This window comes from Taudactylus pleione, unplaced genomic scaffold (assembly GCF_031769625.1).
Source record: "Taudactylus pleione unplaced genomic scaffold, aTauple2 ptg000154l, whole genome shotgun sequence".
Lineage (NCBI taxonomy): Eukaryota > Metazoa > Chordata > Amphibia > Anura > Myobatrachidae > Taudactylus > Taudactylus pleione.
Window position 1 is genome coordinate 30,724,940 of NW_028284556.1, and position 24,519 is coordinate 30,749,458.

General features: G+C 46.4%; 1 protein-coding gene across 4 annotated transcripts in view; it reads left to right on the top strand.

The window, feature by feature from the left end:
- Nucleotides 1-24,519, top strand: part of UTRN (utrophin) — a 764,396-nt gene that overhangs the window by 121,815 nt on the left and 618,062 nt on the right. For 2 of the 4 annotated variants that reach the window (XM_088474409.1, XM_088474411.1), the window contains exon 1: nt 18,060-18,229. In XM_088474409.1, coding sequence (XP_088330535.1) covers nt 18,095-18,229 — 135 coding nt within the window. In that variant the 5' untranslated portion in view covers nt 18,060-18,094. Of the gene's footprint in view, nt 1-4,919; nt 5,084-18,016; nt 18,230-24,519 lie in introns of those variants that run through there. The other 2 variants (XM_088474412.1, XM_088474410.1) reach the window with 2 other exon arrangements.

A 24,519-nucleotide genomic window follows, 5' to 3' on the forward strand; every position in this document is an offset into this window, starting at 1 on the left:
TGTAACTAAGCATGGTTTTCCATTGCAGCTTCTTAGCTTTTATACTGCATTAGCCCAGTCTCCAGACTGTTTCTTCAGGAGAGTGTTATAGGAACATACTCTAGTGAAGGGCCTTTGGGAAATCTGCCTTGTGGTGGTAATGCTGTAGAATGCAGCTGCATTAGCTTTATCGAGAGTGTGACAGAGGTAGAAAAGAATGTCAGACTAGAAAGTAAACTAGCAGGCATTGAAGATTGTCATTACTTCATGCTGTGTTCCAATAGCTCCAACACTGAGAGATAAGCAGCAAAGCTACCACTTGGTGGGTGCCACCTTAATGCATACTGTATGTACTGTATAGTCATGGGAAAGCATACTATCCATATACTAAAAGCTAGTGGCATCACTGGGACACTTCATATTTATGAAGCATGAACAGCATTCATCGGGCACTGGGTTGCTATAGAACTAAATGATTGAATTTGTCAGGATCAGCATCGAAATTGCCCTGGATAATTGACTCTGTCTCCTTTGGTCTAGTGTCCTGGTATTCACAGGGGAGCCCAGCAGAAGGATTATAGGTAGGTTTATCATACTATCCCCTTAAACCGGGACACTTATAAATTACACAGGTTCTGTGGCTGGCTGACTTCAAGCCTGCATTTCACCTGGCTTTAATCAGCCGCAGAACCTGTGTAGTTCATGAGTGTCCCAATTTAAAGGGATAGTATGGTAAGCCTAATTATAGGTCACAGACCCCATGGGAGTTTGAACAGGAGGCTGCTGACAAACAGACAAGGTACTAGATAAGACAGCGTAATAACCTACAATTCCATGCTTTACAGTCATATTCTGTGCTACTTTGTTATGTCAAATCATGAAGCCTTAAACTGGTTGAAATTAGATGAAAATAGTAGAGTACTACTGGATATGTTTCTAGTGTGTGGTATTATTGATTATTAAATTGCATTTGTAGATTGGATGCAATATACTACAGCCTTTCTAATGACCAAACATATCGCTTTAGTCTACTGGGCTGATACTGTGTGTTTTTATGTTAAGAGACAAGACAAGCTTAAATCCTAAAACAAATCCTAAAAAAATATTCCAAAGGGTGAGGGGCAGTCAGCAGTTGCATGGAGTTAGATACAGGCCAGGGTCAGGTTAGGCAGATAAATAAGTGCAGCCAGGTGCTGAAGCAGAGGTCAAAATTCCAAAAGTAAACAGGTGATTGTTTTGTCTCTTCTGCTTATGACACTATTGTACAGGCAAGGATTATGTGAGTCTGGGGGGATAAAATAGTTATAAACCCCTATAATAGGCCATTGCAAGAATACAGGTGTAAACACTGAACAATTATATTTCACAAAGGACTTTGAGCAACTACACAGCAAAAACCAATGTCTGACATATATTATCGCTGGTTATTGACTCTGCAGCCACAGTGTATGGGCAACATGCCCAAATAAGAACAGTCCTATGTTTTGTTATGAGTGCAATGTAGGTATTGAAGAGGTTAAACATTATTGCAGAAGTAACACCAGTCCATGTGCAGGGTTTCATATTACTTTCATATATTAGTAAGAAATCTTACATAAATATTTGCTTGTTTCTATGTTTTAGATTATGAAACTAATGTTTCCAATTAGCTGAAGTGTTGCTTTCATGATCTGTCTGTTTTATTTGAGTCTTCTTCAGTTTACACACATTGCCCTCTGCTGGATGTCACTGTATGTAATATTAACTAATCTATGAAAAAAAGATAAAGAGTAGCACATTGACATGAGATTTATCATTAGTTAAATTAAACCCTGACTTATATGAAGGAATAAGTATAAAAGAAAAACAGTAGAGCTATTGTGTGTGCGTGGGGGGGACTTCAAGAGACACATTTCCCTGACTTTCTGTCACCTGCCACCCTCTTCTTGCCAAAACACTTTGCTGTTTTAAGTCTGTAAAGTGTCTCTTGGCTGGATCAGTAATACTCTTTTCACACAGAAAACGAAATTATCAGGTAAAGCACGTTTACCTGGTAATATGCTGATCAACATGGCTCATTTTTCTGTGTTAAAGGGTCAACCCGGGACATAATTCCCAGGACTTCAACCCTGGTTTTTACGCGGGTCGGAGACACGGCAAGTTTGACCCGGGTTGACCCTTTCACACAGAAAAAATACCTGTATTGATCAGCAAATTACCAGGTAAAAGAGCTTTACCCGGTAAATTTGCTTTCTGTGTGAAAGGGGGGGTCAGGCTAGAACCGGCAAAAAGACCCGGCACTCAAATGCCGGGTAAAAGCGGGGATTTTTAACAATTTCTGTGTGAAAGAGATATGGACTTTTTTCCTGCTGGTAGTGGTCCAACCCATTTAAGATTGTCTTTATTTTGCTTCACATCTCATGAACCAAGGCAAGCAGGCATCAAAGCTATTTATGTTTGTGAGTCCCCTTTGGAGCTACTTTACTCTAGTTTTATTATGTGTGTAATATTTCATTTGCATGAACATGCACCTGAATTCGAAGGCACTGGAGTAGGCTCTTAGGGCATGATTTAAAACATCCGCAATTGCGGTTACTCTCCGTGTTCAGAAATAAGTAAAGATCTCTAACTGTATTCAGAGCCGCATCTATGTGACTGCACTGCGCCAACCAATCACTGGTGGAAGTAGCCATCATCATCAGCACTCATTTGCAGCAGCCCTAGCCTTGGAGCAAGAGATCTGAAGGCTGATGGATCTCTGCATACACTTACCTAATATTAGCTCCCAATCCCATCTACACGCCCACAAGACATCCACTGAACACTCATCCTATGTGCAAGAGCGCCGCTGTCACCCAGTTACACCTATTCAGTCGCAAGTTGGGATCCATCTGAGATCTGTACGACTGATTCTCCTTTCATTGAATATGCAGGCTGCAAAGCACGCTCAATTTACATATACTTGCAAGATCCGTCTATAGACGTAATTGAATTCAACTATGAATCATGTCCTTATTCCACTGCATCGGCAATATGCAGATGCTAGTTTCAGCATTCTCCTTGTGTACTTGCGAGCGCTGGAGAGACGCCCACTTTTAATGCCCGTGGACAGCGAAACTCCACTGGTGGTTCAAAACACCACTAGCACACTATCATCAGCCTTTACACCTATGGGAGACATGGCCTCTATGGCTGCGACACTTCCATAACACGCCCCTCCTTTGTACCTACTTTGCATGGCTAAATGTAGGGAGTGATTGGTATTAGATTACTGCTTAGAAGTGAAGAGGAGGGAGCAGAGGACATTTATGGCCACCCATGGCTGCTGTGCTGTGTACAAATATGTCTCACACAAAAAGATATTTATTTCATAGAACATAAAAATCAGTATTTATAGATTTACCTTACTTTAGAGGTCAGACTGCTTGCAGTGTTATCCAGATATGAAGGAGTATTCACTATAACTGCAGTCAGGGCGTAACTAGGTATTTGAGGGCTCCACTGCAAATGTTTGTAAGGGCCCCTATGTACCACTGAATGCTAAATTTTTTTAATATAACTTTGACAAGGAAAATGACCCCCCCCCCCCCATAGCAGCTGCACTCCTTACACCTATGGTAGTTACGCCCATGACTGCATTGTTATCCAGCCATTAAGAAGTATTCGTAGAGTTGGGCATTCACAGGTTTGCTATTTTAAGTTAGTGGATCTCCCTACAAGTTCTGCCTGACTATATCTTCCTCATTTACCGTTGTAACCTTTCCTTTCACATCAGCGATGTGTATGCTTATCCTTGTTGTAATGATGCATATCGCACAAGAAATGTCATTATGATTTATTGTTTCTCTTAGAAAAAGTTACGGCATAAAAGTTTGCAAAATACATTTTTTTTGCCTCATGACAAACATGTCAGTTTCTTAATGCATTTTACTGCACCCTTAGTGATAAAGACATAAGGGTAAAATATAGGAGAAATTAAACCTTTAAATGGAATATGTCAGGATGTTTAATTCTTTGAGCATACACATGTATCAAACTGCACTAAATGATAGTAATAAAACAACTGACTTGTTTGTATTTCCTATATATTTTATTATGCACTGAGCATGATATTTTCTTTGCTTACAGTTACTATGTGTTAAAAGTGATGTTTACCTTTATATTTCCTTGCGGTTGTTTACTGCATTGTTTCCAAATGTGATAATGTCTTCTGAATGATGCAGGAGGGTGGTACCACCTATCTGTGCCAAAGTGAGGTCTCTGCTATAGTATCTTTGGTTTGACTTCTAGAAGACATTTTATCATTGCAGTGCAGAGTGTAATGGCTCCCAGTGACAACTGCATCTCAAAAATGGATGAATGAGGCATTGCTTAGGAGCAAGTTATTTTGAAAGGTAGACACAGCTTTTAAGAGGTCAGAGGTAGTTGGGCATTTTACAGTAGAATGAGAATGATAATAATATACAGAAGCTAAACTAATTATAGGATTGTGTGATTGACTTGCAATCTTCTAGGTAACAACTTAAGGGTTTTATACAGGTTAACACATCTGTATGTAGGGTTTTAATCAGATGTCATTGCAAGCTATTGTCTTGGGAGGCAATCGGGAAGCCGACTGCCTATATACCGGCAGCCGGCTTCCCGACTGTCTTATCCCGGCAAGGGTGAAATGCCGGGCGTCTAGATGTAGACGCCCGCATTTCCCCGACGCCGGGAGACCGGCGCCCGGCATCACGATCGTAGTGATGCCGGGCGCCGCGAGCGGACAGCCGCGGGGGGGGGAGGGTTAGGTTTAGGGCTCCCGGGGGGGACTTAGGGTTAGGCACCCATGCGGCCAGCGGTATTTCATACCAATTCCATTGTCTTCAGGCTCTGTGATGAGTTTAAGCAGAACACTTTTCTCCTGTTAAACACTTAAGGTGACTTTTAAAAATGTGTTGTTGGTTGTATTTCCAATACAGATGTGGCAGTTCCATTGCCTGATAAGAAATCCATAGTTATGTACTTGACATCCATTTTTGAAGTTCTTCCTCATGAAGTCACGTTAGATGACATCCACGAAGTTGAAACTCTCCCTAGAAGATTTAAGGGAGCCTGCGAGGATTTGTCTTTCACAAAGCAACAGGTATACAGCCATAAACAGTAGTTATACAAACACTTTATTTAGTATTAATAGTAATCAAAGGGGGGTAACAAATGATATGTTGCTGTTATGAAAATAAACTATTTATAGTGGACATAATAATTATTTGTGATAGTGAGTTGGCAAAGCATGTGAGTAAAACTGCCATTTTGCTTCTGTGATAATAAAGGTATAATATGTGCTATTTTGTGGGATAAACCAATATTCAGCATACTAAAAACAAAGGACATCATGGAAGCATGAGATTAAGGACAACATGGAAGTATGATACTAGAGACAACATGTAAGATACTAGAGACATGGAGGTGTGTGGCCTGGATAGGCATGGAGCAAGACACATGTTACAACGTGCTCCAGCCTGTATATCCTGTCTAAATATCTAGCGGCCACTGTAGGACTTCTGTTACCTCCTCCTTGAAGCGGATACTCTCCTGCTGTCTTGGGTCTGTTTTAGCTGGGCTCCGGTATCCTTCGTACCTCTCCCGTCAAGTTGTCCTGCCTTGGGGCCAACTCCTGTTGCAGATGCAGTGCCGCCATCTTGCCTCTCACTGTCTGCTTCTCCGCTGGGTGCTGTAATTTTTTCCAGCAATCAGTGGCTCCTCATGCTGAATGCAGGTTGCTGTTGATTGCCTCCTGACCACTGTGGCTATCCTGAGAGCTAGTCTCCGTTCCTGTGTAGTTCCTGCTGCTGTTACTGTGACTGTTTCTCTCCGTATTTTCATGATTATGGTCTTGCTGGAGCCTCCTGGACCTATTGGGAGCTAAAAGGTTCTGTATATACCCACCTTGTTGCCTCACCTGCAGACAGATTCTCCTGTTTAGTGCTACCCTCTGGATATTGCTTTATGTTCAGGGCTACCCTGTGGAATTTTACTGCTGATTCTGACCTGCTGATGCTCTGTTGACTTGCTTCCACACAAGATCCTCTCTCAGCTGTCGCCTTGGCTCCCTTTTGTTCTGGTCTCCTGTGTGAAGTTACCCTCTGGACTTTTATTTGGATGTTGATATACTCCTACTGTTGTGGTTCTCTCCTGCTGTAACTGTACCTTCTTTGCTCACCATGGTTTAACTCTTTCAGGCCATTACTGACTTGGGATGGAGGGTGGTGGCTCAGGTGATGGAACTGCATGTTGAATTGTCTATATTGGGATTGCTGAGGCTGAGAGTTATGTTTCCACCATTGCGGACTGTAGTGCTTCTGTTATTGAACTGCTGATCCTTTTAGAGTCTAGGAGAGTGGCGTGCCAGGAAGACTTTGTCGTCATTGAAAGATGTTTTGTTACATGAGCCCGCCGTATATCTCTGCAGCCTCCCCTGTCTGCCGGACCTCTGGGAATATTTCTGGCTAAAAATCTCTTACGTGGATCCTGATGTTGCTGTTCATCTCAACCGGGTTGGCTGCTCGTTGGAGTTTGGCGGGTAGTGCTCTTTTACTCTCTCTCTGCAGATGCCCATTGGACTTTGCCATTGCTCAGCTCACATCCCCGGTGGGGGACGACCCCCCCTTGAATGATATAAGAGCTCTTGTTATCCTGTATTCTGTTTGGTTTCATTGCATTTGACTTGTCGCCATTACTTGATTTTCTTTAATATGGTTGGTCATTGCTCTGCTCTTATACTTTTAAATTCTGTTTGATTGTTTTCATACTGTCACATACTAAAGTAAAAATGCAAATTTTTTCATTTTATTTGTTACTACTTAATTGCCTCCAGGGTTTGATCCATTATGTTATCCTTTTAGTTTTCCTTCTTGATCTTTGATTGTTTAGGTTTTCTATTTGGTTAGGCTATTTCTTGGAGGGGGAGGAGAGCCCCTTGTTGCCCCTTGATCCTTGACCAGATACACGCCTTTGTTTACATGATAATAGTTTCCCATGCATTATACTAATTGCAGCGTAGTTTGGGGGGGGGGGGGTTGTGGATCCAGTTATGCCATAAATTGGAGTAATGGTCATATAGGGTGGGAAGAAATGGGGGATGGTTGTTAATAGCTATATTCTGTTATCCATGTTTTGGAGATAATGGCTTGTGTATATTTTGTTAATTCATGTATGTTGATCTGATATTTTATACATCTATAATGGAAAAAATACTCCTGCGCTTACAAGAAACTGAAAGTGCTGCCTGACAAACGATGTAGTCCCCACCACATATCATATAAACATAGAAAAAAAAACAATGTTTCAGGTGCTCCTTTCTCTGCGGTATATATATAATGAATACAGGCCCTGATTCAGAGCCGGACACTCTGACCAGAGCGCTCGCTCTGAATCAGGGCCGTCCTATTTAAATTTGGAGCGGCCTTTTGGACGCTCGCATAGCTGTGGGTTACCACCCACAGCTTATGCGAGCGTCCAGGATGATGGTCGCGATGGTCAAGACCATCGCGACCATCGGGCTTGCGACGAGGCCCTGGAGTGATTTTGGCTCTATCAGAGCCCAAATCACTCCCACTGACATCACTAGTGATGTCAGTGGGGCCGGACCCAGACGGTAGGCGTTCCCATGGGAACGCCTCCATCTGGCAGCCACGCCCCCGGCACGCCCACCAAATCACCATCGACAGCACGCCCCCTTTGGTGCGAGACCCGGAGCGACAGCTTGGCTGTCGCTATCCGGATCTTGCGCATGCGCACGACGGAGCTCCCTCTGTCGTGCGCATGCGCATTTGGGTACCATCGACCCGCTTGCGAGCATCCTGCGCTCGCAAGCGGGTCTGAATGAGACCCACAGGGCCTGATTCAGAGCCGGACGCTCTGACCAGTGTGCTCGCTCTAAATCAGGGCCCTCCTACCTGAAAATGGAGCGGCCTCTTGGACGCTCGCATAGCTGTGGGTGACCGCCCACAGCTTATGCGAGCATCCATGATGATGGTCGCGATGGTCAAGACCATCGTGACCATCGGGCTTGCGACGAGACCCTGCGGTAGGGTCTCGCTGCCGCAAGCCCAGGAGTGATTTTGGCTCTATGAGAGCCAAAATCACTCCCTCTGACATCACTAGTGATGTCAGTGGGGCCGGACCCAGACGGTAGGCGGGAACACCTCCGTCTGGCAACCACGCCCCCGGCACGCCCACTAAAGGGGGCGTGCTGTCAGTCACCATCGACAGCACGCCCCCTTTAGTGCGAGACCCATAACGATGGCTTGGCCGTCGTTATTCGGGTCTCGCACATGCGCACGACGGAGATCCCTCCGTTGTGCGCATTTGGGTACCATCGACCCGCTTGCGAACGTCCTGCGCTCGCGAGCGGGTCTGAATGAGACCCTCAGTCCACAATCTTAAAAAGAGTCTCACAAAGTCCTTTCTTCTCTGAAGATCCTCAATCAAACGTTCAACGTTCTCACATCAAAGTTTGGTCAGTAGCAGACCTTCCTGAAGTCATAACCCCCACACTCCAAGATGCACAGGGTAACATGAGACTATTTTTAAGATTTTGGACTGTATTCATTATATATATACCCCAGAGAAAGGAGTGCCTCAAACATTGTTTTTTTCTTAGTTTTTTTCTATGATATTTTATACATGACTTATGTGGACGGGTTGATATCAGAGTGACTCAGGCTGGTGTCAGGTGCTGGGGTATGGATGCATTGCACTAATCGTTTTTGTAGAACTAAGGGTCTCATTCAGACCCGCTCGCGAGTGCAGGACGCTCGCAAGCGGGTCGATGGTAGCCAAATGCGCATGCGAGAGACCCGGCTAGCGACGGGGTAGCCATTGCTCCGGGTCTTGCACCAAAGGGGGCTTGCTGTTGATGTTGATTGACAGCACGCCCCTGCTACAGGGTCTCGTCGCAAGCCCGATGGTCGCGATGGTCTTGACCATCGCGACCATCATCATGGACGCTCGCATAAGCTGTGGGTGGTGACCCACAGCTATGCGAGCGTCCATAAGGCCGCTCCAAGTTGAGGTAGGAGGGCCCTGATTCAGAGCGAGCGCTCTGGTCAGAGCATCCGGCTCTGAATCAGTCCCTAAGTTCACATCCGTTACTGTGGTACCCACTATTCTACTGGTTTCATGTTGTGTGGGTCTGAATGACGCCTGAGGGTTCCTGCTTCACTACTGCTATATTGTAAGGGGTTTTACTGTATGTAGGGTTTGTGTATTATTTGAGATACTACTGTGTAATTACTTCAGTTTCCCCATTTAATATGCAGTGTTTTGAGGCTCCGACTACCTCTGAGCCGCTTGTTTTATGCTATGTTTATTATATTCTGTTTTAATCCAACATTTTTTAGCATTTTTCCATTCGTTTAGCTTCATATGTTTCAGTCCAAAGTGTTAATATTTGAATTCCTGTATGGTGGTCATGTGACCTCAGACTATTGTTACTGTCATTTTCATAGTTGTAAACTACTAAATATACTAGAGACAACATGGAGTATGAGACTAGGACATCAGAAAAGCATTAGATTGAGTCATCATGGAATGTTGCGAATAAGGACATCATGGAAGTATGATACTAGAGACACCAGAATAGCATGAGATTAATGACAACATGGAAGGATGATACTAAGGAAATCATGAAAGCATGATATTATGGGCATCATGAAAGCTGAGACTCACCATGCATGTATGAGAAAACACACAGCATGGAAGTCTAAGACACAAAATACCATGGTGCTTTCATTGGTTACAATGAGTTGATAGATCATATTCCCATTAATACCCACCACATTGGTGCCTCCAGAGCAAGAAGGGATATAATATACAAAGATCGCCTATTGCTTCCTGACTATTGTCATAATCATAGAATTCCATGTCTTTACTTTGCATTTTATTCTTAAACTTCAGTCATCTTCTGCCTTAATCCTAATTTTCTGCTTATTCTACTTCTCGTGATTTCCTAAGTCCCAATAGCCTGATCCCCTGCTGTCTTTAAAAGTACTGAATACTAATATTTCTTAGAAATTAGGCTTTCTGTTCATTTCCCCACTATACCATTTAGTAATATAGAATGGGCACGGTGTTGTGGAGGATCATCATAAACTGCAGTGTGATGACAATTGGCAGAGCTGACCAGCATGGGAAGCATGCCATTATACTTGGCCAGCTTTGTCCTGCTTCGTGAGTTATACAATACTCATGTGGGTTATGCATGGAGAGCACCCACAACTGCACATTATCATTGTTCTAAGCTTCTAAACTTAACATTAACATTTTCTCTGTCACTTGTGTTCTTATAGTTGGATTTAAGTGAGAAATTTTATGAGCATATTATAAACATAATTGTGTGTACAACTTGGCTATGCAAATCATTTAAATAGTTTTGACTAGGTTTAATTACTATGATGCCCTCTAAATTTAGGAGTACCTTTTTTAAAGGTATGCTGCCACTCACTCTAAGTTCCAATTTCTGAATATAGGAGAGGTGTGCCCTAACAGATTGAAGTTGAGATGTATCAAGTATTGCATGTACTTTGTTATACACACCACCCTGTATTGCCTGCATACTGCCAGGACAGCTCTTCTAAATTTTAAACTGGTCACAATTGTCATTGACAGACAGTAGTTAATGCCACAACATGGTGCTATTTAAGTTTATGAGTTTAATAAGTTCTGTTTTACTTTGTCAGGTTTTGCCACAACCATTTACATTTTTACTCAATTTGATCAGAATTGATGGAATATAGTAGGAAAAGATGGAGTAATGACTCACTTTGTTCGTGGACTCATTGCTCAGCCCTATTCCTTAATTGCCATTTCATTGTTCAACTAAAAAGCAGAATTTGTGGGCATAATTTTTAGGAAGCCAGAGAAGATAATCATCCAATGGCATCAATCAAATGAGTACCACCTGCTACTCCCAGCTTCACCCTCTGGTGACAACATCTCACTCTACTCCATTCCTCAAGTCCATGTCTAGGTGTCAGCCTGGCCTCTGCTTTTTCCTTCTGTTAATGATTGCCGATCATCCCTTCCCACTGTCATATGTAGGATTTTCCTGGGCTGGTACTAACCTTTGGAATGCCCTCCCATGCTCCATAAGACTTCCATCCAGCTTCCCAGCCTTCAAACATGCCATTGAAACTATTTTTTTTTATTCTAGCTTACCACGTTTCCTCCTCATTGTCTCTGCTTTCCTCTGCCTCCATCTCTCCATTTTGTCTACCCACCCTTATCCCCTAAAGATTGTAAGCTCATATGAGCAGGGACCTCTTTCCTTTGTTTCCTCTACTTACTGCAATTATTTTTCTGATTTTATATCTGTCTGTATTAGTCTGTATCTCGCTGTCCATGTTGTATCCTTGTTCGTCGCCACATAACCATTGTGGCACCTTTTAAATAAAACATAATAATAATGGCAAAAGTTGTATGTTTACTTGCATTTTCAAGCCCTGCCTTAATATATGATAATTTTACCTTAGAAAAAGATTGGCTTGCCTGTTGGCTTCTCTTTAATATAAAGATTTTTTTTGCATTTGTTTGCACTTGGCTTGAGAACCCCGGGCACATCTGACAAATCAGCTGACATATTTTGCTATACTTTGTACATACTAACATTTCTTATGGGTGTGGATTAAAAGATCTACAGTAAAAATGTTGAGAGTGTATAGGTAGTCACCAACTGTTAGACAGGCAATAGGTCGACATGGATGAAGGTTGACATAGTCAAAAGGTCAACACAAAAAAATGTTCGACACAAAAATGACAGCCACTTTTTTTTCTAACCCTGAACTTCACCCTAAACCTCCCTTAGGTTCCTAACCCTAACCGTCGGGGTAAGTGCATAGCCCTAACCGTCCCTCCTAGTGCCTATCCCTTACCCCCCCCAGTAAGTGCCTAACCCTCCCTCCTAGTGCCTTACCCTAACTCTCCAGTAAGTGTCTAACCCTAGCCCTAAAAGACAAATAAAACCATATCGACCATTTTTGTTTTGTCAATTGTTTTTTTTATATCGACCTGTTGATCATATCAACCCTTTGTACCCGTTGACCTTTTGAGTGTCGACATTTTGCACATGTCGACCCTTTTGCCCTAAAAGTTGGTGTCTATCTAGACACCAGTGGCATAATGTGGAGGGGGGGTTTGAGCAGTGCATAGGGGGGACTACTACTGGGAGCACTATATAAGGGGCACTGCATAGGGGGACCAATACTGGGGGCACTGCATCGGGGGGACTACTATTGAGGGCACTGTATAGGGGGGACTACTACTGGGGAGACTATATAAGGGGCACTGTAAGAGGGAGACCACTACTGGGGGCACTGCATAGTGGGGCCACTATTGGGGGCACTGTAAAAGGATGACCACTACTGGGGGCACTGTATAAGGGGCACTGTATAGGGGGGACCAATACTGGGAGCACTGCATAAGGGGGACCACTACTGGGGGCACTGTATAAGCATAAAGCGCTGCGGAATATGTGTGCACTATATAAATAACTGGTAATATATAAATATAAGGGGGACCACTACTGGGGGCGCTGTATAAGGGGCACTGTATAGGGGGACCACTACTTGGGTCACTGTATAAGGGGCACTATTGGGAGCACTGCATAGGCGGGACCACTACTGGGGGCACTGTATAAGGGGCACTACTGGGGGCACTGCATAAGGGGGACCACTATTGGAGACACTGCATAAGGGGACCACTATTAGCAGCACTGTATAAGGGGCATTACTGGGGGTACTGTATAAGGGGCACTGCATAAGGGGCACTGTATAAGTGGCACTACTGGGGGCACTGCATAAGGGGCACTATTGCGGGCACTGTATAATGGTGCATTACTCGGGGCACTGTATAAGGGTGCATTACTGAGGGTATAAGGGACACTACTGGGGCACTGTATAAGGGGCACTGCTACTGTGGACTTTGCCTAAGGGGCACTACTACAGTGGGCATTGCAAGATGGGCACTACTACTGGGGGCATTAAGGTGCATATGGAATGGCAAGGAATGTTCCCAGAGTGATGAGAAACGGTGGTGTGTCATGTTGAGACGCCCCCATTTTACTGTGGCCGCACCCCTTGTGAAATGTCACCACACCCACATACTTTGTTTGCTCCGTTTTTTAACTTGCCCTGGGCTCCAAATACCCTAATTACGCCACTGCTAGACACTGTCAGACAATTTACTGTAGATCTATTGGTTGGAACCCATTTCTTACAAATCAATAATTAAGTGATCGGGAGATATTAGAATCTAAGCTCTCATGAGCAGGGCCCTCTTCCCTCATGTGACTTTCCTTCCCTTATACTATGATCTATTTCATACTCCCTACAATGGCACCTAACCTTTGGTTTCTGTTGCTCTGCTGCTTGTTTCTTGTAGCTATGTTTATAAAACACATCCTTGTCCTGTAATATTTTGTACTGTAAGTCACTGTTTTCTATTTACGTTGTAAGGCACTGCGGAACCCCTGTGGCGCCATATAAATAAAGTATAATAATATGGGTAAATACATTTAAATACAGCATTGTAAATCTGGAAGGAGCTTAAGCTTTAATTTTCCTTAAGTACCAAAATATTAGAGCCCCCAAGTCATTTGTTTAGGTATTAACAGATTAAATATTATCTTACATGATCACCCCAACATCCCAATAAACACATCTGTCTTTTCGCTAAATTGGTTCCTTAAGTATTGTGTTCCTCACAGTCTATTAAAGAGCACGTATTTAATATAATTGCTAAAAGTGCATATTACAACTGCAGTGAGTTCATGTCTAATGGAAACATCTATTTAAAGTCTTCTCTCATATGTGCCCCCACCCTTGTTTACAAACCTAAAAAGAGCTTATAAAATATTAATTCATTGAAATGTTAGGCACCAGTGATACAACCAACTGGGCGTGTGCTCCGTGTTTCAGCATGTACTCTGTGTGATGGGCTAGTTCCCAGGAAACACAAATCTGCGATAGTAAAATATACTGACTGATATGTATATCTGTGCAGAAAAAAAAGGAACCTTAAATGTGATAAAACTTATTGTTATTTCACCCAGTCTTTTGTAACTTTTAATGCTGGTCACACACCCTGCTGATATTGTGTAACTTGTGTGCTATTGCGGTGTGTCTGACCTGAAAACGACCCCAATGCCTCATAACCACCTAATTAAAACTGACCAGATCATTTTTGGTTTGTTAGTAAATGACTGAGAGGTGTGGTGCAGGTGTAGCTGTGCACTTACCTCGCCCCAGCTGCTCCCACCTTCAGGCTGCTGAGGCTCTGCACAGGCAGTCCTGGAACGCAGGTCCGATGCTTCTCTAGAATGAGAAAGTTGTTAAAACCAGACAGACACACACAGTGATGAAACAGCGTCAACAAGGGAGGAAACATGGGCGTAACTACCATAGGTGCATGGAGTACAGCTGCTATGGGTCCCAGAGCTTAGGGGGAGCCCATCTTCCTTGCTAAGTTACATGTGTTATATACATTTTTCACCATTGGGTGGTACTTGACCAGTTACGCCCCTGGAAGGGAACCACCACTTCAGTAGCTAGATTATGTGGGCATCATCCTTAGCACTAGTGCCTTAGACACTCTACTGTCACCTATTTGTGCGCTCATGCCGAGGTGGCAGTTGTCAGTTTTTCATGCCTCACAACCCAACCGGCCCACGGGTAATGCCCACGTCTGTCCTAGCACACACATGCTTCAAAAATTCCCGGGCCTACTAAAGACAAATACAAATAAACAATGTTCATCAGGGTCACACTAATCACCTTGATGCTCGTGTCATTGTACCTTAGCACCTGCACAAATCACACAAGCAGCCCTGCCTTGCAGCTGCACCATACTACACTACACATTTACCTAACTAATAACACACATGCCCTGCATCTGACCCCCTTGTGTAGAAAAAAACTACTGGCATGTGTGTGCACTATCCCTAGTTAACAAATGCCAACAGACAATGCAGAACAAAGCACAATACAATCCAATACTGCAAAGAGCACTGAAGCTGGATACACACTGATAGATATATCGCCCGTTCCATTGATATATATATATACCGGTATATATATATATATTAGGGATGTGCGCCGGACCATTTTTGCCGGATTTGGATTTGGTTCTAATTCGTCGTCCGGCTTTGGATTTGGATTTGCCAAACTGCGGTGACTGGCTTTGGATTTGGATTTGGATTTGGATTTGGATTTTTTTACAAAAATTGACAAAAAAAGCTAAAATCACATAAATTGGTCTTTTTTTTCTTCCTAGAGTATTATTAACCTCAATAACATTAATTTCCAGTCAATTTAGACCATATCACAGCTTATAATATTGTTTTCAACATTATTGGCCAAAGGTTGCAGTGAGCTGACTGGTTACTAAGCGACAAAGCAGCGGCACAACGACACAGACACCACAGTATAAAGCACATCTATGACACATTGCCACACAGCAGTGGCAGAAATGAAAAGTAGTGCACCCACCCAGTGGGGTACGGCCAGCAGAGTCACAGTACTTGTTTACAAAGTGGGCTACGGCCCTAGGAGTCACAGTGCACAATCTTATTAGCATTACACCGCACATAGGGCCTGATTCACATTACACCATAAAGTAGTGTCTCTTATTTATGTTACGACACACAGTAGTGCCCCTTTTACACAATGCCCACAGTAGTGACCCTTTTACACAATGCCCACAGTAGCGGTGTCCCTTACACAATGTCCCCCAGCAGTGGTGCCCCCTATGCAGTCCCCTTAGTAGTACCGTCCACTATGCAGTGCCCCCAGTTGAATGCTCCCCAGTAGTATGCCCCCCATTAGCAGGCCCCCCCAGTAGTATGTCCCCCATTAGCAGGCCCCCCCAGTAGTATGCCCCCCATTAGCATGCCACCCAGTAGTATGCCCCCCCAGTAGTATGGCTCCCCCAGTAGTAGGCTGCCCCAGTAGCAGGCCCCCCCAGTAGTAGGCTGCTCCAGTAGTAGCCCCCCCTGTAGTATGGGCCCCCCCCCTGTAGTATGGCCCCCCCTGTAGTAGGCCCCCCCAGTAGTATGGCCCCCCCCAGTAGCAGGCCCCTCAGTAGTATGGCCCCCCCAGTAGCAGACCCCCCCCAGTAGTATAGCCCCCCCCAGTAGCAGGCCCCTCTGTAGTATGGCCCCCCCAGTAGTATAGCCCTGCCCAGTAGCAGACCCCCCCCAGTAGTGCAGACCCCCCCAGTAGTATAGCCCCCCCCAGTAGCAGGCCCCTCTGTAGTATGGCCCCCCAATAGTGCAGATCCCCCCCAGTAGTATGGCCCCCCCAGTAGCAGACCCCCCCCCCCAGTAGTATAGCCCCCCCCAGTAGCAGGCCCCTCTGTAGTATGGCCCCCCCAGTAGTATTGCCTCCCCCAGTAGCAGACCCCCCCCCAGTAGTGCAGACCCCCCCCCAGTAGTATAGCCCCCCCAGTAGCAGGCCCCTCTGTAGTATGGCCCCCCCAGTAGTATAGCCCCCCCCAGTAGCAGACCCCCACAGTAGTGCAGACCCCCCCCCCAGTAGCGCCCCCGGACCTTTGACAAGTAAAAAAATAAAAAAAATAAAACTTACCTGATTCCCCGCTCCCGCGCCGTCCGCTCTGTCACACGCTGAGGAGGGAGCCGGAAGACGGAGCTCATGTGTGAGCTCCAGCCGGCTCCCTCCGTGCAGCAGCCAATGAGAGTCTGTGTGACTCTCATTGGCTGCTGTAACAAACACACAGCTGCCGCTGGCGGCTGTGTGTCTGTGTCTGTGTAGGGCAGAGCGCTATCACTGCGCTCTGCCCTACACGCGAGGAGACCTGATGTCGGATTCTCTAGTGAGAATCCGACATCAGGCGGCCGCCGTTCGGCCCCGAACGGGGATCCGAGTCAGGCGGTGAACACCCGAACAGGGTTCGGGTGGACTCGGATCCCCAATGTTCGGAGCGGTTCGGATTCCACAGAATCCGAACCGCTCATCTCTAATATATATATATATATATATATATATGTATATATATAGGTTAGGGTTGATGACGTTGACCACTGTTGACTGCTACCTCCAGGGGTTACCTCTCATTCCCTCTCCTCCACTCCTTTGTGTGATAGGGAGCAGCAGAGTTTAGCTGCAGTATCTTACATCCCCTTACTCACTGTCTTTACCTTATCTTGTTGATACTCCAGGTTATCACTCCACGTATCTATTGCATATACTCAGCAACATTCTGACCAGGTGTTTTTATGATTATCATACATGTTTAATGTTGTATTGTTTAATGTTACATTTTCATATCTCGCCTTTCCCTCATCTGGGTAACCACTAGCAAGATAACGATCTGTGTAAGTCCATTTTAATCTTTTTCCTTGCAAAAATTAATAAAGGTTATGTTTTAAGATATTTTGATTGACATTTAGCTATGAGAGTGCACTCCTATAGAGTCTTTGGGTTGAAGTTCTCACAGAACTGATATACTCTCCCTTTTTTTGTCTCCTTCCCTTGAGGAGTCAGTACCACTATTCAACTTCCTAAGTGCTGGGTGCAGATTCTCTGCGCCTGTTCTTGTCTCCTTCACATCCCCTGGCTCAGCCAATATCCTCCCGCATCCCACACCGGCTCTTTACAAATGCACTTTGAAGCTGATGAATGTCCACCTTGTGTGGTGATCTTCTTACTGCATTACCTGGATCCATCCGGTGGAACTTTTAAATGTATGTTGTACTATGTAAGGCGCTGCGGAACATGTAAATAAAGGATAATAATAATAATGTTTGTGGATGATGCAATATGCCTTTTTTATTGCCATCTTTTTGAAATTCTGTCACAGCTTGGGAAAGGGGTGAAGATAATTTTCGAGTAGATGTAGAATGGACAAAACATCTCAATCTGAGAGACCGAGGTTGAGTTGCAAAGAAGGAACTGATATTCTAAAACATTCCATCAACATCTTGGCGGAGTTAAGCTTAAGTTGCTTAGATAATGAAGGTGTGCCATATTGGCGGGAAAATAATGCATTTTCATTTTTACATTAGGTCTCAAATGAACCATATGGAGACTCTGGTCCAGAGACGCCCAGCAAGGTAACACCCAGCACAGTAACTGAGGTAGAGATGGATCTCGACAGCTACCAAGTGGCCCTGGAAGATGTGCTCACTTGGCTTCTTATGGCAGAAGACATATTTGAGAATCAAGACTATGTATCTGATGACGTAGAAGATGTAAAAAAACAATTTGCTTCCCATGAGGTGAGCTTGATGAAAAACAAAAAACAGTAACGCATGATGTGACAAATGGTTACAACTAACTGCAGACTGCTGAAGAGCAATGCTATTGGCAAATACAGACTGGCATTATAAATACAGAGCCAGCACTTGGGCAGTGTTACCTAACAGCCCAAATTGCCCAGGAATGTATTGAGGAGCTGTGCTTCCCAGTTTAGTCAAGTTGATCATTTTATCTGTTAATTTCCTATAAAACAAAATGTCTAAATATAGTTTCCACCTTTAGATTACGTTAATATATTGAACTTGTGCATATTGATACTTTCTACTTCAGGGTCCATAGGGGGTCCACAGGGTTGACCTTGGGGATATAGCTGGATCAGGATCCATGGGCACCACACAGTTAAGCTTTTAGCTCCCAGGATGCACTTGGGTCCTCCTCTATACCCTGCCCCCGAGCCACAGGCACCTCAGTGTAAGCTGGTGCCCGGCCGGACTCGGTCACCGCGCAGGGGGGCTGCAGGAGCAGCCCCCAGAAGCTTTTTATTTTCTAATAGATTTTATTTATTTTAGTTTCTCTTTTTACTACAGACGGCAGCGAAGGGCTGTCTGTACAGACGCCCACGCTGCCGCTCTGATCCCCGACTGGCGCCGCGACGCCAGTACTGATCTGGGGATCGCGGCGGGAGGACAGAGTCCGTACTAGCCGGACTCTGTCTACCTCCCAGGACTGCTGCCGGAGTCGCCGGGGATTCAGGTAAGCCGCGCGTCGCTGGCTAGCAGCGGCGCGCGGAATACCTTAAATGCAGTCCTTTAGCCTCCGGTCCTGGGGACAGACCGGAGGCTGCTGGCAGTGGCGGCGGGCCCCCCCCATAACCCGTGGGACCACTAGACCACCAGGGATAACCGGCAAGCGGGAAGCCAGCATCCCTGGGGTTAATGGCCAGCCAGGGGAGGAAGCCTTCCCTGTTCAGCGGCTCCTCCCCTCAGCTCAGCGCGCTTTTCAGCCTGCATGTCTAGCGTCCCTGAGCTGCAGTTCACTCGGCCACTCCTCCTCTGAGGTCTCTGGCGGCCATTTTTTTCTACATGTGGCAGCGCAGATCCCTCAGGGAGCATGCGGACCGGTCCCCCTGTGTACCTCTCCCCTGTTAGGACGGCGTACACAGCACTATAGCCCTCCCAGACACTGAATCTGGGCGGTTGAGTGTAGTGTAAAGGTGCAGTGAGTATATCTTCCTGCATGGTATGTGACTTTTGCTAGTGCTGCTGTCTGTATTTTTCTCTTATTACTGTCAGCTTATATCTATCTCTTTCCTTCTTCCTTAGCCCTACAGGTGTGGAGGAGGGGCTTTTCTACTAACCTCACATATATAAATCAAGTATTTGTGAGGTCTGTCACATACAGTTGTGTGCTACACAGTGCCATATTCAGGACTGTTGTTCAGCACACAGGGAAGTGCAGTTCTTTTTTCCTCTATTGCCATATATATTTTGTCTGTACATTATATTTGGTTATGTCTGAGGGTGAAGTTGAGCACTCCGGGACTCCAGTGTTGCTTTCCTGCAGGCGCTGCTCTGCGGGATCACATAGGGAAGAGGCATCTCTGGATGGCCTTTATGAGCGGTGTCAGTTGACTCCTGGTCAATCCAGACCCCCTATGACACAGGAGGCACCATGGGCTATGTTTTCACAGGTGCTGGTGTCTCTGGCGGACCGCCTTGCGGCTCCGTCTGCTGTCCCTACGAGGACTCTGTCCCAGCCTACCATTTCCCATTACCAGTGTACCCCGCAATTATTGCAGAGGTCCTCTGGGTCACAGACTGTGGACCCTTATTCAGGATTGCCTATCTATTTTCAGGCCACTCCTGCTACACAACAGTCTGTGGTGCCTTTCCAGACCAATGTGGCAGCTCCTCCACCATGGGTGGACGTGCTCTCCAGTTCAGTCCAGAGTCTGGCAGCTGCATCTTCGACTTTTCAGTCGATGCTGCACAATGACAGGTCTGCAGGGGCGTCTAAGCGTGCACATAAGTTGCATGCGGCGCAGATTTCGGACACTGAGGGGTCCTCAGATGAGGGTGATGTCCAGGACGACTCCGATTCGTACACCTCGGCTCAGGAGTTGGAATCTCGGTCGTCTATTAATGTACGAGCTCTGGTTAGGGCGGTGCGTGCCATTCTCCTAATAGAGGATGAGGCACCTGATCCTAAGTAGAAATTCCCTAGTTTAAAAAAAAAAAAAAAAAAAAACTAAGGTGACTTCGGCGGTATTCCCCCTATCTGATCAATTAACGGATCATATGGCGGTGGCTTGGCAGACACCCAGTAAGAGATTTGTGCCTCAAAAGAGGTTGGCTTCCAATTATCCATTCCCGGAGGCGCATTGTAGGAAGTGGGTAGCTCCACCGGCGGTGGATTCCCATGTCACACGCCTTATTAAGAGTGCTACGCTGCCAATACCGTCAGTTTCCTCGTTAAAGGATCCCACGGACAGAAAGGTTGAGGCTTGCCTTAAGTCTATTTATTCCCTCTCGGGAGCAATTGCTCGCCCGTCCAGGGCCATTTCCTGGTGGCTAAGGCCATTAGGGTTGGGCCAATGCCTTAGGGGACACTTTTCCTGAGGATACTCAGGAAGTCCAGAGGGCATTACTAGGACAGATGAGGGATGCGGCTTCTTATATTGGAGAAGCTTCCTTGGACGCTAGTCTGCTAACCTCTAGGGTGTCGGCTGCGGCTGTGCATGCCCGCCGCTCCTTATGGCTGAGGTCCTGGAGAGCAGACGCTGATTCAAACAAGGGCCTGGAGGCCTTACCTTTTAATGGGGAATTACTTTTTGGTCGAGACTTGGATAGGATCGTGGATAGACTGGCTAGGTCCAAGAAACAAGCTTAGAGTGCCAGGCGTCCCTCTTCCAAACAGGAAGATAAGCCTTCCGCCTGATGGGACGGGCCTCCCTCTGGGGGATCCCAGAGGGGAGGCCGACTTCTTCATTTCGCCCAGAGCTGGTTCAATACCACCACCGATGCCTGGGTGCGAGAAGTGGTCTCCCAGGGGTACGCCCTGTCTTTTCGGCGCAGACCGCCTCACTAGTTTTTCTGCACGAGTCCTTCTCAGGACATAGCCAAGGCTATGCTGATCAGGGAAGCTATAGACTCCTTGCTGACTGCAGGGGTCATTGTACCTGTTCCACAATCTCAGCATGGGATGGGGTACTATTCTGCTGTTTCTGGTACAGAAACCCAATGGCTCCCATCGACCCGTTCTAAATTTAAAGTCTTTGAACAGGTTTCTCAGGATTCCCAGGTTCAGAATGGAAACCTTGTGTTCCATAATTCTGGCTATGGAACCAGGGGATTACATGGTCTCCCTGGATATCCAGGACGCTTACCTCCATGTGCCGATAGCAACGTCACATCAGAGGTGTCTGCGGTTCGCTCTGTTGCACCGTCACTACCAGTTCCGGGCTCTCCACAGCGCCGAGGGTGTTCACCAAGGTGATGGCAGTTATGGCTGCCCACCTTCGGAACCAGGGGGTACGGTTGTTAGCGTATCTGGACGACCTCCTATTGCTGGCAAGCTCTCCGGAGGTTCTGCTGCAACATCTCCAACTGACAGTGGCTTGTCTGCAGATGCACGGGTGGTTAATAAATTGGAGGAAGTCATCCCTTATCCCATCTCAGCAGATGGTCCATCTGGGGGCCCTCCTAGACTCTCATCAGCAGCGGATCTTTCTAACTCCAGAAAAGGTATCTTCCCTACAGTTGCGGATACGCAGTTGCCTGGATTGTGCCAGTCTTTCGGTACACTCGGCAATGAGAGTGCTGGGTTCCAGGGTGTCGGCATTCGACATGGTGGAATTTGCCCAGTTTCACTCCAGGCCTCTGCAGAGGCTGATTCTAGCAAACTGGAATGGGTTGCCTCACCGGATCCGGTCACAGACCCTGGTGCTATCTCCGGATGTACGACAGTCCCTGAATTGGTGGCTTTAAACATCTCACCTTCTCGAGGTTCGCCCCTTTTGGATCCCGGACTGGGTTCGGCTCACGACAGATGCCAGTCTTCGGGGTTGGGGGGCGATGACAGGCTCCTTGTCACTTCAGGGTCGTTGGACAGCGGAGGAAGCGGCTCTCCCCATTAATGTTCTGGAACTAAGAGCCGTGTACAGGGCTCTGCAGTCGGCCGGCACCACTCTTCACGGAAGGGCGGTGCAAGTGCAGTCAGACAACGCCACCACGGTGGCGTACATCAATCACCAGGGAGGAACTCGCAGCCGGGCTGCGATGGCAGAAGTGTCTCACATCCTAACCTGGGCGGAGTGCCACTTTCCAGCGATCTCTGCAGTCTTCATTCCCGGAATCCTCAATTGGGAGGCAGACTTCCTCAGCCGTTACGACGTGCATCCAGGGGAATGGTCGCTTCATCCAGAGGTATTCCAACTACTCATGGACAAGTAGGGACTGCCGGAGATGGACTTGATGGCCTCTTGTCACAGTCACAAGTTGCCCGTGTACAGGTCAAGGACAAGGGACGACGGCGCCAGTCTGGTGGACGCTCTGTAGGTCAGATGGACGTTTCAGCTGGCATATCTGTTTCCTCCGATATCCCTTCTGCCTTGGGTCCTGCGCAAGTTCTATCAGGACGGAGGCACTCTGGTACTGGTGGCCCCAGCGTGGCCAAGACGTCCGTGGTACTCCAACCTACAGAGTCTGTCCATCGACGTTCCGTACCTTCCTCCTCAGCGGCAGGACTTGTTGTCTCAGGGGCCCTACCTTTACCCGGATCTGGGTCGTCTGTCTTTGACGGCGTGGCTCTTGAGACGGCCGTCTTAAGGTCCCGGGGCTTTTCTAGTACCGTTATTTCCACCATGCTGAGGGCACGCAAGCCTGCTTCTGCAAGGATTTACCATAGAGTGTGGCACACGTACTTTCAGTGGTATTCAGAGTTTCAAGGATTCTGGCTTTTCTTCAGTCGGGTTTGGACTTAGGTTTACGCCTTTCCTCTCTGAAGGTGCACGTGTCTGCTTTATCGGTTTGGTACCAACGTAGAATTGCTATGTTACCGGACGTACAGACTTTTTTTCCGGGGTGTTCTCAGGATTCTCCTGGCTATTGCTTCAGCAAGGAGGGTTTCCGAGTTGGGGGCACTTTCATGTAGTCCCCCCTTCTTAATTATTTTCTCCAGGACAGAGCAGTGCTTCGCACTCGTCCTGAGTGTTTACCTAAGGTTGTCTCTAAGTTCCATATCAATCAGGAACTGGTGGTCCCAGCCTTTCAGTCCCCTGATCTTACAGCAGGGGAGACTTCGTTGGACATTGTCCGTGCTCTCAGAGTTTATGTTGATCGGACTGCTTCTGTTCGAAAGTCCGACTCCTTGTTTGTCCTCTTTGGTTTTCATAAGAGGGGTTGGCCTGCCAACAACCAGACTTTGGCCCGTTGGTTTTGTTCTGTTATTAGGGAGGCTTAGATACGAGAGCATTTACCTGTTCCAGCCTCTGTTAAGGCTCATTCCACTCGTTCTGTGGGCCTTTCTTGGGCTGCTAAACGTGGTGCCTCAGCTGTTCAGCTGTGTAAGGCAGCCACTTGGTCTTCGGTTCAAACGTTTCTAAGATTTTATGCGTTTGACACCTTTGCCTCTCAGGATGCATCCTTCGGGCGCAGGATTCTCCTTTCTGCACAGGAGCGTCCCCGCCCTTAGTTGAACTGCTTTGGGACATCCCCAAGGTCAACCCTGTGGACCCCCTATGGACCCTGAAGTAGAAAACAAGAGATATGGTAAGAACTTACCTTTGTTATCTCTGTTTCTACGAAGTCCATAGGGTCCACAGGGCGCCCGCCCTGACGCACCTGGCTTCTAATGGGCTGTGTTGCTGGTCACCGGTATTTCCGTCTCCTTTTTCTGTGAGTATGGTTTCTTGTGTGTTCCAGTCTTCCTTCTCTCTGTTCCATATTCTCCTCCGGCCTAGGCTGCTTACCAACTGAGGTGTCTGTGGCTCGGGGGCGGGGTATAGAGGAGGACCCAAGTGCATCCTGGGAGCTAAAAGCTTAACTGTGTGGTGCCCATGGATCCTGATCCAGCTATATCCCCAAGGTCAACCCTGTGGACCCTATGGACTTCGTAGAAACAGAGATAACAAAGGTAAGTTCTTACCATATCTCTTGTTTTTACTAAATGCAGTGCTTTATCTCTCTGTTGTCATTCTGTCTGTTTTATACTTTTATATCACGGGTCATAGTTGTTTGTTTTTGTACCCATTGGATTCAACACATCGATTTTTTGCTCTGTATTGGAGGCAATTGTATCCAAAGATCAGCTT